General features: G+C 47.5%; 5 protein-coding genes across 5 annotated transcripts; 3 read left to right on the top strand and 2 right to left on the bottom strand.

The window, feature by feature from the left end:
- Positions 1-15: 15 nt before the first annotated feature.
- POJ06DRAFT_10015 (oligomeric golgi complex component, COG2-domain-containing protein) lies at positions 16-1,443 on the top strand. The gene is made up of 4 exons (XM_056183900.1): positions 16-629; positions 690-770; positions 828-943; positions 995-1,443. Exons 1-4 carry the CDS (start codon positions 192-194, stop codon positions 1,227-1,229), a joined length of 870 nt encoding a protein of 289 aa, XP_056047414.1. The 5' UTR covers positions 16-191; the 3' UTR covers positions 1,230-1,443.
- Positions 1,444-1,657: 214 nt separating this feature from the next.
- On the bottom strand, positions 1,658-3,612 carry POJ06DRAFT_264796 (uncharacterized protein; the record flags this gene model as incomplete). The annotated part of the gene is made up of 2 exons (XM_056189025.1): positions 1,658-3,283; positions 3,370-3,612. 2 exons carry the CDS (start codon positions 3,610-3,612, stop codon positions 1,658-1,660), a joined length of 1,869 nt encoding a protein of 622 aa, XP_056047413.1.
- Positions 3,613-5,395: 1,783 nt separating this feature from the next.
- Positions 5,396-6,506, bottom strand: POJ06DRAFT_243241 (uncharacterized protein). Its single transcript, XM_056186334.1, has one exon. It carries the CDS (start codon positions 6,455-6,457, stop codon positions 5,537-5,539), a length of 921 nt encoding a protein of 306 aa, XP_056047412.1. The 5' UTR covers positions 6,458-6,506; the 3' UTR covers positions 5,396-5,536.
- A 150-nt stretch (positions 6,507-6,656) lies between these two features.
- On the top strand, positions 6,657-8,495 carry POJ06DRAFT_243240 (glutathione synthase). The gene is made up of 2 exons (XM_056186333.1): positions 6,657-7,154; positions 7,208-8,495. The coding sequence occupies exons 1-2, from the start codon at positions 6,865-6,867 to the stop codon at positions 8,397-8,399; spliced, it is 1,482 nt and encodes a 493-aa protein (XP_056047411.1). The 5' UTR covers positions 6,657-6,864; the 3' UTR covers positions 8,400-8,495.
- A 446-nt stretch (positions 8,496-8,941) lies between these two features.
- On the top strand, positions 8,942-12,130 carry POJ06DRAFT_9991 (uncharacterized protein). The gene is made up of 9 exons (XM_056191900.1): positions 8,942-9,102; positions 9,209-9,799; positions 9,850-9,898; positions 9,950-10,073; positions 10,129-10,434; positions 10,488-10,532; positions 10,588-11,130; positions 11,187-11,834; positions 11,907-12,130. Exons 1-8 carry the CDS (start codon positions 9,034-9,036, stop codon positions 11,773-11,775), a joined length of 2,316 nt encoding a protein of 771 aa, XP_056047410.1. The 5' UTR covers positions 8,942-9,033; the 3' UTR covers positions 11,776-11,834; positions 11,907-12,130.
- The last annotated feature ends 20 nt before the right edge of the window (positions 12,131-12,150 follow it).

Raw genomic sequence — 12,150 nt, 5'->3', positions numbered from 1 at the left:
GAAATTGATTATCCATCTGCCAGTCGCCGGTCGCATTCCGAGTCGCGTTGACAATTGATTGCATCTATTATTGGCCCGCCCGAATTAGGTAAACGTCGCTATGACCTACGGATTTATGCTCACAAGCTCGCCTTCATAATACCGATTTTCAGCAGCAACAAGGTATCAGCATCTATAAGCATCGGAGCATTATGGCACAACGCGAAGTACACAGCTACTTCTCCCGTCACACTGCAATCTCGGCAAATGGCAACAGCGCCATCCGGCCCTTACCGCCGGGAATGACACCGGAATATAGCACAATAGACGACAACATGCTCTTCGATAGCGATGAAGCGGACTTCGATGCGAACGGTCTCCCATATCCGAAGCCTATCCAACGCTCTTCGTTCTCCGCACCAGTAGATTTTGATCCAGACTCATTTCTGGTGTCGCAGCATCGGTACCAAAGATTAGAGGACCTGCACCGGCAGTTGACAAATTGGTCAAGCGTGTTGCAGAAGGAATTGGTCGAACTGATCAACCGCGACTATGCCGATTTCGTCGGTTTGGGAAAGTCCGTTAGTGGCGGGTCGGCGAAAGTTGACGATATGAAACTTGTGGTTATTGGTTTCCGAAGGGAAATTGAGGTGAGCGAGGCCGTAACGCATGCTTTTTGAGCGCACCTTGAGACTTAACTTTTGCGCCAGGGAATTTCATCGAGATTACAAAGCGTCATAGAAGAAATGGACGACTTATTGCAAAAGAAACGAACGCTACGAGAAGAACAGGTATACTGCACCGTTCTGTGAAAATAATACGTGATTGCAAGCTAACCTTGAATAAAGAATCTTGGACGATCCCTGATCTCCTACGCGCTGGGATTACAAGCGCTCGAGATAGGTTTGCACATTAATTCATCATCTGCTACTGATTCTACCGAGCTTGAAGATACATATCCCACGTACGTACTCAACATTTGCTCTACTCCATGCTAGTTCTAACAATTGATTAGGCCCGCCTCAAGACTAAAATCACTGACAGCGCAATACCACTCTGTGAGGCACAGGCTTAAAAATCTGCCAAAAGACCATCCATTCGTCGTCGGTCAAGATTCTCGAATTGATAAAATACGAAAGGAGCTCATTGAGGAATTGAAATGCCAACAAGATAGAGAAGCGAGAATCGAGTTATTAAGTTGCCTAGCAGGGATAGTCAATGAAGACAGGCACAGAAGAGCTGTCAGATAGTGCGGCGAAGGCTAAGATCTCGTGTACATATAGCTCTTGATAAACAATGTATCACAATACAGATCGGAGGCCAGCATAATCTGGTGCTACCCGACAAGCGCATAATAGTAGTCGTCGTGACATGGTAGTGCTTCTCCCAAGCGCCGAGAGCCCAACGGAGCTATTACACGGCAATTTCATGATATCGCATTATTAGGGATGACACAACGCTGATTGCCATATACAATACAAATAACCTACTACTCCATAATCAAAACATGAACCAGGCACATGCAGTATATATAATAAGTCACAAGCATGCTGTAAACCATCAAAATAACACATAGATATCCTGTACAAGTCCATCAATACTATGCAGGTCCTCGACAACCTGAGAAACATCCATTACGACCATTCTTAACTAATATGACTTGGTACAAATACTTGCATCAGTTATATAACCTTCTATCCAGCTCCCTTAGAATACTAGCAACACTAGCGACCTCGACCTGACCGCCTTTTGTACTCAGCTTGCCAACCAATGATGGCAGTTCAACGGCCTTGAAACCCTTATGCCTTGAGAGAGTCCGATAAGCCGCCGAGCACGGAATGAATGCAGTGTCTCTATTAGCGGAGCTGCTACTTCCACCACAGCAACCACCTGGCTGATTGCAGTTGCCGCAGCCGCTGCTCTCACCGGCGTTTTGCTGCTTGGATGCCAGCGACGTGCAGAAAAGAGTCTGCATGGGATCGCGCTGGCACGCCTCGCAAGTTCCAGGTGCGAAGTTGGAAGCTGGAGCAGCACTCGCAGTCACCGTGACGTCGCTTATTGGTTCAGGATGCAGAGTGTGCAACTTATTCTGGCTGAAACGACGGTCGTTACGAAGCGGAGGTAGAGTGGTGCTCATACCATCCGCCTCCATGATTTGGGAGTCAATCAGAGGATTACTGGCTTCAGCAGCAGCAGCCTCAGCACAAACACATGGTGTGTCCGACGAGCAGAAACCACACGGATCGGCCACACGAACATTTGTTTTCATGTCAGACCGATCTGACGAGAACGCAGACGTGAAGTCAGTCGAATCATTAAAGTCATATTCCTCTCGTCGTAGTTGATTTTGATGTTCATGTTGCTGCTGAAGATACCCTCTCCTGTTCCGCTTAATCTCGGCGGTCTGGAACGCATGCGTAAAATCCATCTCCAGATCTTCCTCCCGCTCTCCCTTTAGGCGCTTGCTATTAGTCTCAGCAGTTTCTGGAAGAACCGAAGATGGTGCACGCTCAGGGAATACGTCTGTCGAAGGCTTAATACCGATATCGCTGCACAGGCAGTTTCCATCGCTATGACAAAGACCACACGTGTCAGAATGTCCAGAATCTTTCTCTGGCTCGTGGGCATGTAACGGCGACGGATGAGTGACTACATGGAAAGATGGGCGGTGTGTATAAGATGGTGGAAAATCTGAGGTGACAGTGTGAGGAGACGAGACGGTGCTCTGAGAGGAAGAAGTGGACTCCTGTCGTTGCTTCTTGAGCGGTCGCCGAATAGGAACCGTGCCGGCGGACGGAGATGCGTACTGGTATTGTGTTCCAGTTGTCGGAGTCATCGTCGAAGCTGGAGTTGCTGTTGATCTACCACGTACCGGCAGGCGCTCATTCAGTGCCCGATCTAGTATATCACTACTGTAGGTCTGATCATTACTGCCCGGCGATGGGGCAGGAGAAACCAGATGGTGAGCTGGCTGCAGTTGAGCCACGGCCATGGCCATAGGCATCTGGATACCTCTCCCAACAGCTGCCATGGCCGCCTGCTGTGCTTGGAATTGCTTGAAAAGCTCAATCTGCTCCTTCAGTTCGTCGGTAACAGACTTCAGTTCTTGATTCTCGGCAGAAATTCGCATAAGCGTGGACGTTAAACGACTCTCCTTCTCTTCCTTCTCTGACTCTAGCTCTAGTAATCGGTCTTCCAGTTCAACGACACGTGCGGCACGTCTCTCGCGAAAAGCTCTTTGTGCAGCTCTATTTTGGGCTTTTCTCTTTGTGGGCGGTGTATCCGTAGAAGGTTTTCTTCCGGGCTAAGCCGCAGTGTTAGCAAGTTAACGCATCCAAGATCATTGAAGCCCACAGAGGACTACTCCGAGATAGAATGCAGAACTCATACCTTCGGCCGAGGCGGAAGAACCCATTCCTTAGAGGGCCTAATGCAGGTAATAACGGCTGTGTCCTCTGGACTTTCGGTGTTTTGTCGCGGGGCAATAGCAAGCGGCGTCGAGCTATGATGCTCTAGAACAGGACCAGCTGATTGTACGGCAGCTAATGCGTTATTAGGATCAGGTAATATGCACGACGTAGTGGACAATGCGACATCTAAGATAAACGAAGACGTACCATGATTTGGAGCCATTCTGTCAGTCGTACATTTAACGAAATGAACAGCACAAGAGCTGGCTCCTTGCGAAAAGCTATACGAACGCTAATGACGACTGCGATTACAAAGGGGAAACCCAAGACCGCGAAGGTCGCGCAAATGTATAGACAAAGAAGGCGGGCCAAATTTGTGTGTGGTTGGGCGATAGTTAAAGGCGAGAAGATGCATGTTAAATAGACCACACGAATGACTGAACCCTCCAGAGCTCGACACAAGTCACCAGGCGCGGGAAAAATGGAGCGCAGACGGAATATTTTAGGACATATATGGCATATATGTAGCATTAATTGGATTTAATGGGAGTCGTGCCTTCGGCAATTTGCGCAAGACATTTAGTAATCGCTGCCCAAAAATACGTCAGACGACTACTTGACCAGAAAGTAGCATGACCGAGTGACTCCGCAGGTGTGCTGGAGTACATAGGGATCAGAATTATCGGGCCACGGTACGGGGCCTCGATCTAATCTCGATCATCGGGCTGCAGTCTAGACCAGAGTTGGGCGTTGATCGCGACTTACGTCGTCAAGACGCCACAATCAAATTTAGTGCGATCTGGACGCTAGGGAGTCCTGGCCTAAGCTTGCCATCACATCTATTTGCTCCTCGAACAGTTTTCCCCCCGGCCCCACTCCTTTCACCGCGCTGTAATCTTCGCCGATATCGGCGGCAGTTGGCTCGTAGCTTGCAAGCAATTCTTGACACGTCTCGTTCGTGCGAGAGTATTGCTCGGCGTAAATTGTCAATTGTTACCATTCTCTACAGGAGCTAGTACTTCCTACAGTATTTCTTAGGCCCATTACCTTATTTAATGAACTTAAGTGGAAGCCGAACCGTTTCGACGAGTGCCAGGAAAACAGGCTTTGCCTAGATATGCTGAATGAGAGGGTGTCGGCTCCGGCACGTCGAAATATTATCAGATCTCCAAGCAACAAGTGAGAAGGTCTAGAGTCTCAGTGTCTGCGTCGATAAGTCACATGCCCCGACAAAGGACCGGGGCCCCGGTAGACATTCCTTCGTCAATAGCTTGAATTCCTTCTAAAATAACCAGAAGGCGGTAGACGAGGGAATGGTATGAGTTGTTTCCCAACACCCTAAATTGTACCTGTAAGACAGATGAACAACACTTGCGGTTGCGGATCTCGATAATTGGGTACTTGCGATTAAGGTTTTATTTAGGTTGCAGGATCTGATAACTCTGATTGCGCGAATTCGGCGAAGGGCATCGGGACCTTGGGATGACTGATAGCACCGACTGGGTGCCTTCCCCTTCCCGTAGACATAGTTTGCGCCGTCAGACTGGCATATTGTTTTGATAGCAACCGCTTAGACCTTGCTATAAATATTTTGTTACTTTTATTATTAGAAAAAACACAATTTTTCATTGCCAGATGTTAAGCGAGATAGCGAGCCGCAACGTACCGACCAGTTACTTGTCCGGCTGAGCGTACAAATATAGAGTTGAGTGATCATAACTGCAATAAACTGGCACTACGAGGAAATTGCCGTCCATACACTTTCTCCTGCCCTTCCCTCGGTATCTAGACGTCGTGGTCTGGCCGTATCGAAAGTAAGTATGATACAAGCACGAAATCCCGCCTTGCCGGTTGGCAAAACTGACGAGCGACGAGTTTTCAAAACGCGGACGCTGAATAGGAAATCCAAAGTCCTGTAACGGTATGGAGTTCACGATCCCAGTCTAGTTATTTCCTTGTTCAATGAAGTTTCATCTACCCGCATATGCAGAAAGAACGATTCATAATGACAATAAATACTTATTGGTAAACTGCGCAGTTATTATACTAGTAGTTGAAGCAAAATATTACAAAAACCTAATACAGCTATAATACGCAAAGCAGAGTTCAAGAAAATTTAGGTATGTAGTGCCCGAGAAAGCTGCCAGTTACTCAGAATTATGTTCTCGATTGTAAACCTCTCGTGCCTTCGTTGAAGCCCAACGCCAAGCTCTCGCCAACGTATTTGAATATTGCTGCACGTGCGGATGGCCCACCTCTTCATAACTGCAATTGCTACTGTTGAATCCATCTTTTTCGACATCTTTCAGTAAGCCGCGATCAGATAAAGGATTAGTATTGTTCTTTATATGTGCCGCTGGCGGCTTTTGCACGGCAGATTCAGACGAGTCAGCATACTGAACACTGCCACGATTATTGTTCCTTGCCCGGTAATTATTCTCCGGGCCTTGCGTTGCGATTACGTTACTGATGGCTTCCTTCATATACTTTTTCATGCTGCCGTACAAGTATATCGCCAAACCTAATAGTCCTATAGCGGTAAACACGGACAGTGGAAGAAGAATATGAAGCAACTTGTCCTTTGGATCTTCCAACCCATCGCTAAACTCCACAGTATCGTCGTGGTCGAGGACATCCACCACACCATCCGGAGTGACGAGATACGATGTCGTGGTCACTCCTGCGGGCGCAGTTTCTGTTAGATTATAGAGCGCCCGATTCGTGACATTGCCAAGTATGGTGAAGTTGGATGAAGTGGAGTTGTAAAGCTCCATAGTCAGGTTAGCCGTTTCGGTCGGGAACGCCATATCAACTCTCAAGGGTGTGGAAAGCGCTGAGTTGTATATTATCGGCTGATACCGTCGTGGTTCGTAAAGAGGATAGTTCAGATTCACGTTCAGAAGCGATAATATGAGTACAATGGTAATTTGCCTTGCTAGTACTCGCGATGGATGGATTGCGCCTAAGAATACAGAGAAATTGAAGAGTCGAAAATACGCAAGTACGTGGTGAACGCTGCAGCACAAATAATACAGGGACTCTGTAGACAGTCGACGTAGTACATCCATGACAAAAGAGAGGGAAAACTAGAGCGCCTGGATTGGTCGTGGACTTTGGTTGATCCGAGTGTCGCGACCCTGACCGGCCAGATTGTTAACCACATGCTCAGGTGCTGATTTGGATCGTATCCCGCGGGTTTGGTACCATCATATTTGCCAAACTCAATTACACATCAGCAGCGGTCCTACTGCTTAGTTAATAGGTTGCCCGGACATGCTTCGGTTCATAATCTGCCTATTACCAATAACAAAGTTCAACAGCGATAATCTACGTGCTACTGAACTCTTGAATCATCGAAAACGTATATTTTAAGATTTTGGATTGCTTTTTCGTTGTAGGCTGTCCGTGCGTCGGAGCTCGAGTGACATTGCGACCATCCCTCCCTTCTCATTGTGAAATTACTTAATTCTAAACAATGTCGACTATTCTAAACGGAGCTGCATATCCACCGACTCTTACCGAGGAAGAGACCGCAGATCTTACCGTCGCTTTGCGCGACTGGTCGTTATCTCATGGTCTCGTCATCCGAGCTCCGGCAGCTGTCCATCCAGAAGATGAAGCAAGTGTGCATGTGCCGTTGACGTTACACCCGTCGCCGTTTCCTAAGAAGTTGTTTGATCAGGCGCGAAACCTGCAAACGGCATTCAATGAGTTGTATGCTAAGGTAGCTGATGACTCGAAGTTCTTGACTGAGATTACCAAGGAGTGAGTTCCGGTAAAACGGGATTCAACCACTAAATTTGTTAACATCCTGACAGGCTTGCGGGTGTTGACGACTTTATGTCAGATCTATGGAAGCTTCATTTGGAGGTTGAAGAAATAACTCAGGGCGTACCCACACAACCACTGTCGCTGGGCCTTTTCAGATCAGATTACTTGCTGCACGCGACTGGTACAGCAGAGCCATCTCTTCGTCAGGTGGAATTGAATACCATATCAGCGTCATTTGGCGGTTTGTCCAGCCGTGCCGCTGATTGCCACAGATTTTTGCAAAAGTCGGCTTTGTATGGTAGCGGCCCTGGCAGTGAATTGCTCAAAGATGGAACCATGCCTGTTAATCCCTCCGCTCGCAGTCTGGCCAAGGGTCTCGGCGTCGCTCACAACGCGTACGGTGCCAGCAAGTCTATTGTTCTATTTGTCGTGCAACCCGGCGAGCGCAACGCATTTGACCAGCGGTGGCTGGAATACTACCTTCTCGAGGACTTTGGTGTCGTGTCTGTCCGCGCTAGTCTAGAGGAGGTTGCAGAGTTTGGAGAATTGGATTTGGCTTCAAAGGAGTTCAGATATAAGGGCCGTCACGTCGCGGTCGTGTATTATAGAGCTGGGTACACGCCCACTGATTATACTACACCTGCAACCTGGGAGGCCAGAAAGACCATGGAGTTGTCAAAGGCTATCAAATGTCCTACACTAGCTACTCATTTTGCCGGAGCGAAGAAGGTACAACAAGTTCTTGTCGACGAATTGGTTTTGGCAAAATTTGTTCCCGACAACGAGGTCCGGGACAAGCTTAAAGGTATTTTTGCAGATATTTTACCGCTGGATGATTCCGAATTAGGGAAAAAGGCCCGGAAGTTGATAGGAACTCGTCCCGAAAAGTATGTGTTGAAACCACAACGAGAAGGCGGTGGTAACAATGTCTACAGAGACAAAATTCCTGGATTTTTGAAGGATTTGAAGGATGAGACGTTGTGGCGAGGATATATTCTTATGGAACTCATTGAGCCACCGCAGGACGTGCGGAATTTGATTATCAGGGCTGGAAAGGTAACCGAAGGTAATGTTATCTCTGAATTAGGCGTTTTTGGATGTGTGCTGTGGGACAGCACGACGCATGAGATTAAGCAGAACTTCGAAGCAGGATGGCTCTTGCGGACGAAGTTTGCCGACTCCGAAGAAGGTGGCGTGGCTGCTGGATTCGGAAGTATTGATAGTGTATTGCTTATATAGATTGGTTTATTTTGCATGGTATGGTTAGAGGTGTCTACTTATTTCCGCATCGAATAAAGTGAATTCATGATGAAATGAAGACACAGTTTACGCTAGCGATTGACTCTTCCCAACATGGCGTAGTGGCTGCCCTAGCTGCACACAAAAGGCGCGAGTCCGAAACTCAAATAGATACCCACCGCGCGTTGAGCCGTTGATAAACCTCCAGAATAGCGTTTATCCTTCGAACAAGCAGATGCTCCATACCGCGTATCACGAGCGTCCGCTATTATCTCCTACTATTGCTGATTACAGCATCAGCTATATCATACTCGTTCTTACAAATGCATGCGTGGCAGAGCCAGGTATGATGAGTACATCGGATGACAATCTCGTGGAAGACCTGGTGGATCTGGTGAGTGGTATCCATCTCGAGCGGCGAAAACGCCAGTCAGGTCGATTCTAAGTCTGTAACGACACGTATCGACTAACACGACTACTTTTTGGAAAATTAGGACTCAACGGAGATACGAAATAGTTCCTCTGCGCATCGCGGCTCATCAAGTCCCACGATTACACGGACACTGCCAAAAAGGCCGGCAAGTTCGCTGATTCCAAGTTTCAGCAAGTGAGTAACAAACAGACTGTTTGCACGATGTACGACGCGTTCCATGCTGATTTGTACAGTCGGCCGAAGGACGCAACTCCGATTATGAGGCCAAGTGTATGTTATGTGAATCTGCTTTTGTGTACGACTTTGCGTGTCGCAGCGGCGACGCTGCTTACGACGCGTCAATTCCGAATGTATAGGCTGACGTTGGCTTGGTTAGAGGAACGTCGTGTCATTCATGCCCATAGACACGCTTAATACCTCACGATCTCAGCACGGCAAGTTGTCGCATTCTTTTAGGCATTCTGACAACAGTTCACACGAGAGCTCATCAACCAGGAAGCGGAAACGTGAAACTATTCATGAACGGATGAAAGGCAGGCCGACGGTGGACCCGAGTCAAATGCTTTCAAATGGACTATTAGTATCGCGAACCGCTTCGCCGGATAAAACGAAGAACAAGACTATAGACATAGACGGGGACAATGAGCATGGAACGAAAGATAAGATCGACAGTAACGACCGTGTTTCGGGAAACGTGTCATACAATAAACTACCAAGCAGTCCACCGGTCACGCTACAAGGCTCATTGCCAAGATCAAATTTCAAGAAACCTCAGCATCCGCAGTGTAAAACTGTGTCACTGAAAATTCAACAACTACAATTTGGATCTTACGCATCATTTGATGAAGACTTAGAATTTGCGATTACTATAATGCCGAAACGGATAGAATCTGTGTCGGAAATACTGCGAAACGGGGAGCCGATGGCCGGCTTCAGCTTTGGCACGGAAAAGTTTTACAAGCTTCTTGTATGTTCAATTGTATGGTACGACTCTGCAGGTCCTGACAGGATATCTAGTATTGCTTGACAACCGGAGATATCGTCCTTAAGTTGAAAAGTCGTCATAGTAAGTAATAATTACATCGGTTAGAATGTGTCTACATGCTAATAAATATAGCTATTGCTGGTATTGGCGCGACAGCTGATACGTTGATTTTCCAAGCCAAAGAAGATCAGACGGCGCTTATGAGGTTTTTGGGCGCTACTGAAGATACAATAACCAAGATTGATGATAAGAAAGAGTATGTTGAGCAGGCTGTTTAGTCAACTGTCTGCATATTCATTAACGATTGCTAGGCATGACATGGTCCAAATACTGGAGAATCTGCGATATCAGCCCAAACGGAGAAGCCTCCCGCCATACGACTCGGGCCAGGTATCACCTCACTTCACACAAGCTCCGACACCGAAAGCTACATATTCTAGTAAAGACAAGGAGAAAAAATCTCCAGAACTTTTAACGCACGAACAGCTAGATGGATTTTTCCCCGAGAGCTGGAAAAATACCCATTCTATGCGAACGCGAAGTGCAACTTCGAGCACGCCGAAATCTAGTATTGTGGATAACCTTGACGAGTATGATATGTCGGACATCACTCACTCGTATGTGTGCCCGTTTGTGTGCTACTTCTGACTAGATAGTAATTTGATTCTAGGGATCGTGCCACTCGGAGTAGTAGACCGAAGGTTTATCTTGGCGAGTAAGTGTGTCATGGTGGGTAGTGACTTCTCGTGCGTTTACTGACGACATCATAGTCCATTGAAGTATAATTTCGGCAACAAAACCGTCGTCATCACCGAAGACGACTTCAGCCGCCTCGATGACGGCGAGTTCCTGAATGACACTATCATCGACTTTTACCTGAAATACATTCAGGATCGTCTCCAAAGGGCCCATCCCGAGATTGCCAGCTCGACTTATATTTTCAACACATTTTTCTACAAGCGGCTCACGCAGCGGATAAACGGTGTCAAAGGCGCGTTTGATAATGTCAAGAAATGGACGGCGAAGGTGGATTTGTTCAGTATGAAATATGTGATTATTCCGATTCATGAACGGGCGCATTGGTACTTGGCTGTTATTGTTAATCTTTGTGAGCTTGGCAAAGCGAAGCCAGCAAGTGGGGCCGAGCCCGGGCGTGAAAAGAGGCCAAAGGATGAGGATGTTTCGGAGATTGAACGCGTCGAATCGGATGATGACGACGACGACGACGACGACGACAAGGAATTGGCTTCTCCTAAAGGCATGCTTGACAAATATCTGCCAAAGAAAGGCACGAAGGGCATTCTCCCTAACGAGTAAGTCTGTTTTCGCGCAATCTCCGGCGGATAGTCGGTCGACTAACGTGCAACAGACCCGTCATTTTCATATTCGACTCCCTTAAACTCCGGCACAACACCGTCTTTCGCCCGCTCCGGGACTACCTTGTCGCCGAAGCCGAAGACAAGCGCGGAATTACAATCGAGCGCGATCATATCAAGTCAAAGTATGGATACGCTCCCGCACAGCCCAACTACTGCGACTGCGGCGTATACGTCGCGCACTACGTGGAGGCGTTTCTGTCGAAACCAGACGCGTTTTTGCCGTTACTTGTTGACACGCAGAATAATAAGAAGCTGGTCGAGCAGCAGTTGAATCGGCTTTGGGAGATTGACCAATTGGGGTCGAAGCGGGAGCGCATGCAGAAAGTCATTTTGGACTTGAAGAAGGAATCTGCTGGAGTTGATAAGTATGAGGCTCTGCCGATGTCGGATACCGGCATTGAGGAGTTGGTGGGCCCCCCAGATGGCCCTGCGCACGCTGAGACAAGCGAGGTCATAGATGAGGCGATGGACTCGGGCCGGGAAAATCAGGGTCGTCTTGATCGTCGTGATGACGAGATCGGCCTTAGGGAGCTGTCAAAGGATGCATCTGAAGGCCACGTCCTTTCGGACTCCGATTAAAGTGGGTCGGCCGAGCATGTTCAAATTAGAGTGGCTATGAATGTCAATCACAGGGTTGGGTGCGGGCATGCATTTCGTAAATGTATATATATGTACACTACATAGCTAATTAAAAATCGAACTTTGCATAGAGCTGCGGCGCAATATTCACAGAATTATTTGTGGTCATCGTATATTGGGAACAAATACGAACGCGAAACAATACAGTACAGTACTAGAACAACTATCACGCCGAAAATCCATCATCAAATGCTGTTTATATATATTAAATTTAAACGAACTACTGCCTGCTCCACCCAAACAATCCACTATTTATTACAAGGTGAGAAGCACGCCTTTCGAACCAAACATGTACTTTTCTTTTGCATTACGCGG

The sequence above is a fragment of the Lipomyces tetrasporus genome (genome assembly GCF_029532465.1).
Source record: "Lipomyces tetrasporus strain NRRL Y-64009 chromosome Unknown POJ06scaffold_1, whole genome shotgun sequence".
NCBI lineage: Eukaryota > Fungi > Ascomycota > Lipomycetes > Lipomycetales > Lipomycetaceae > Lipomyces > Lipomyces tetrasporus.
The sequence above is the reverse complement of the archived record's forward strand: the minus strand, read 5'-3'. Positions and strand labels throughout refer to the sequence as shown.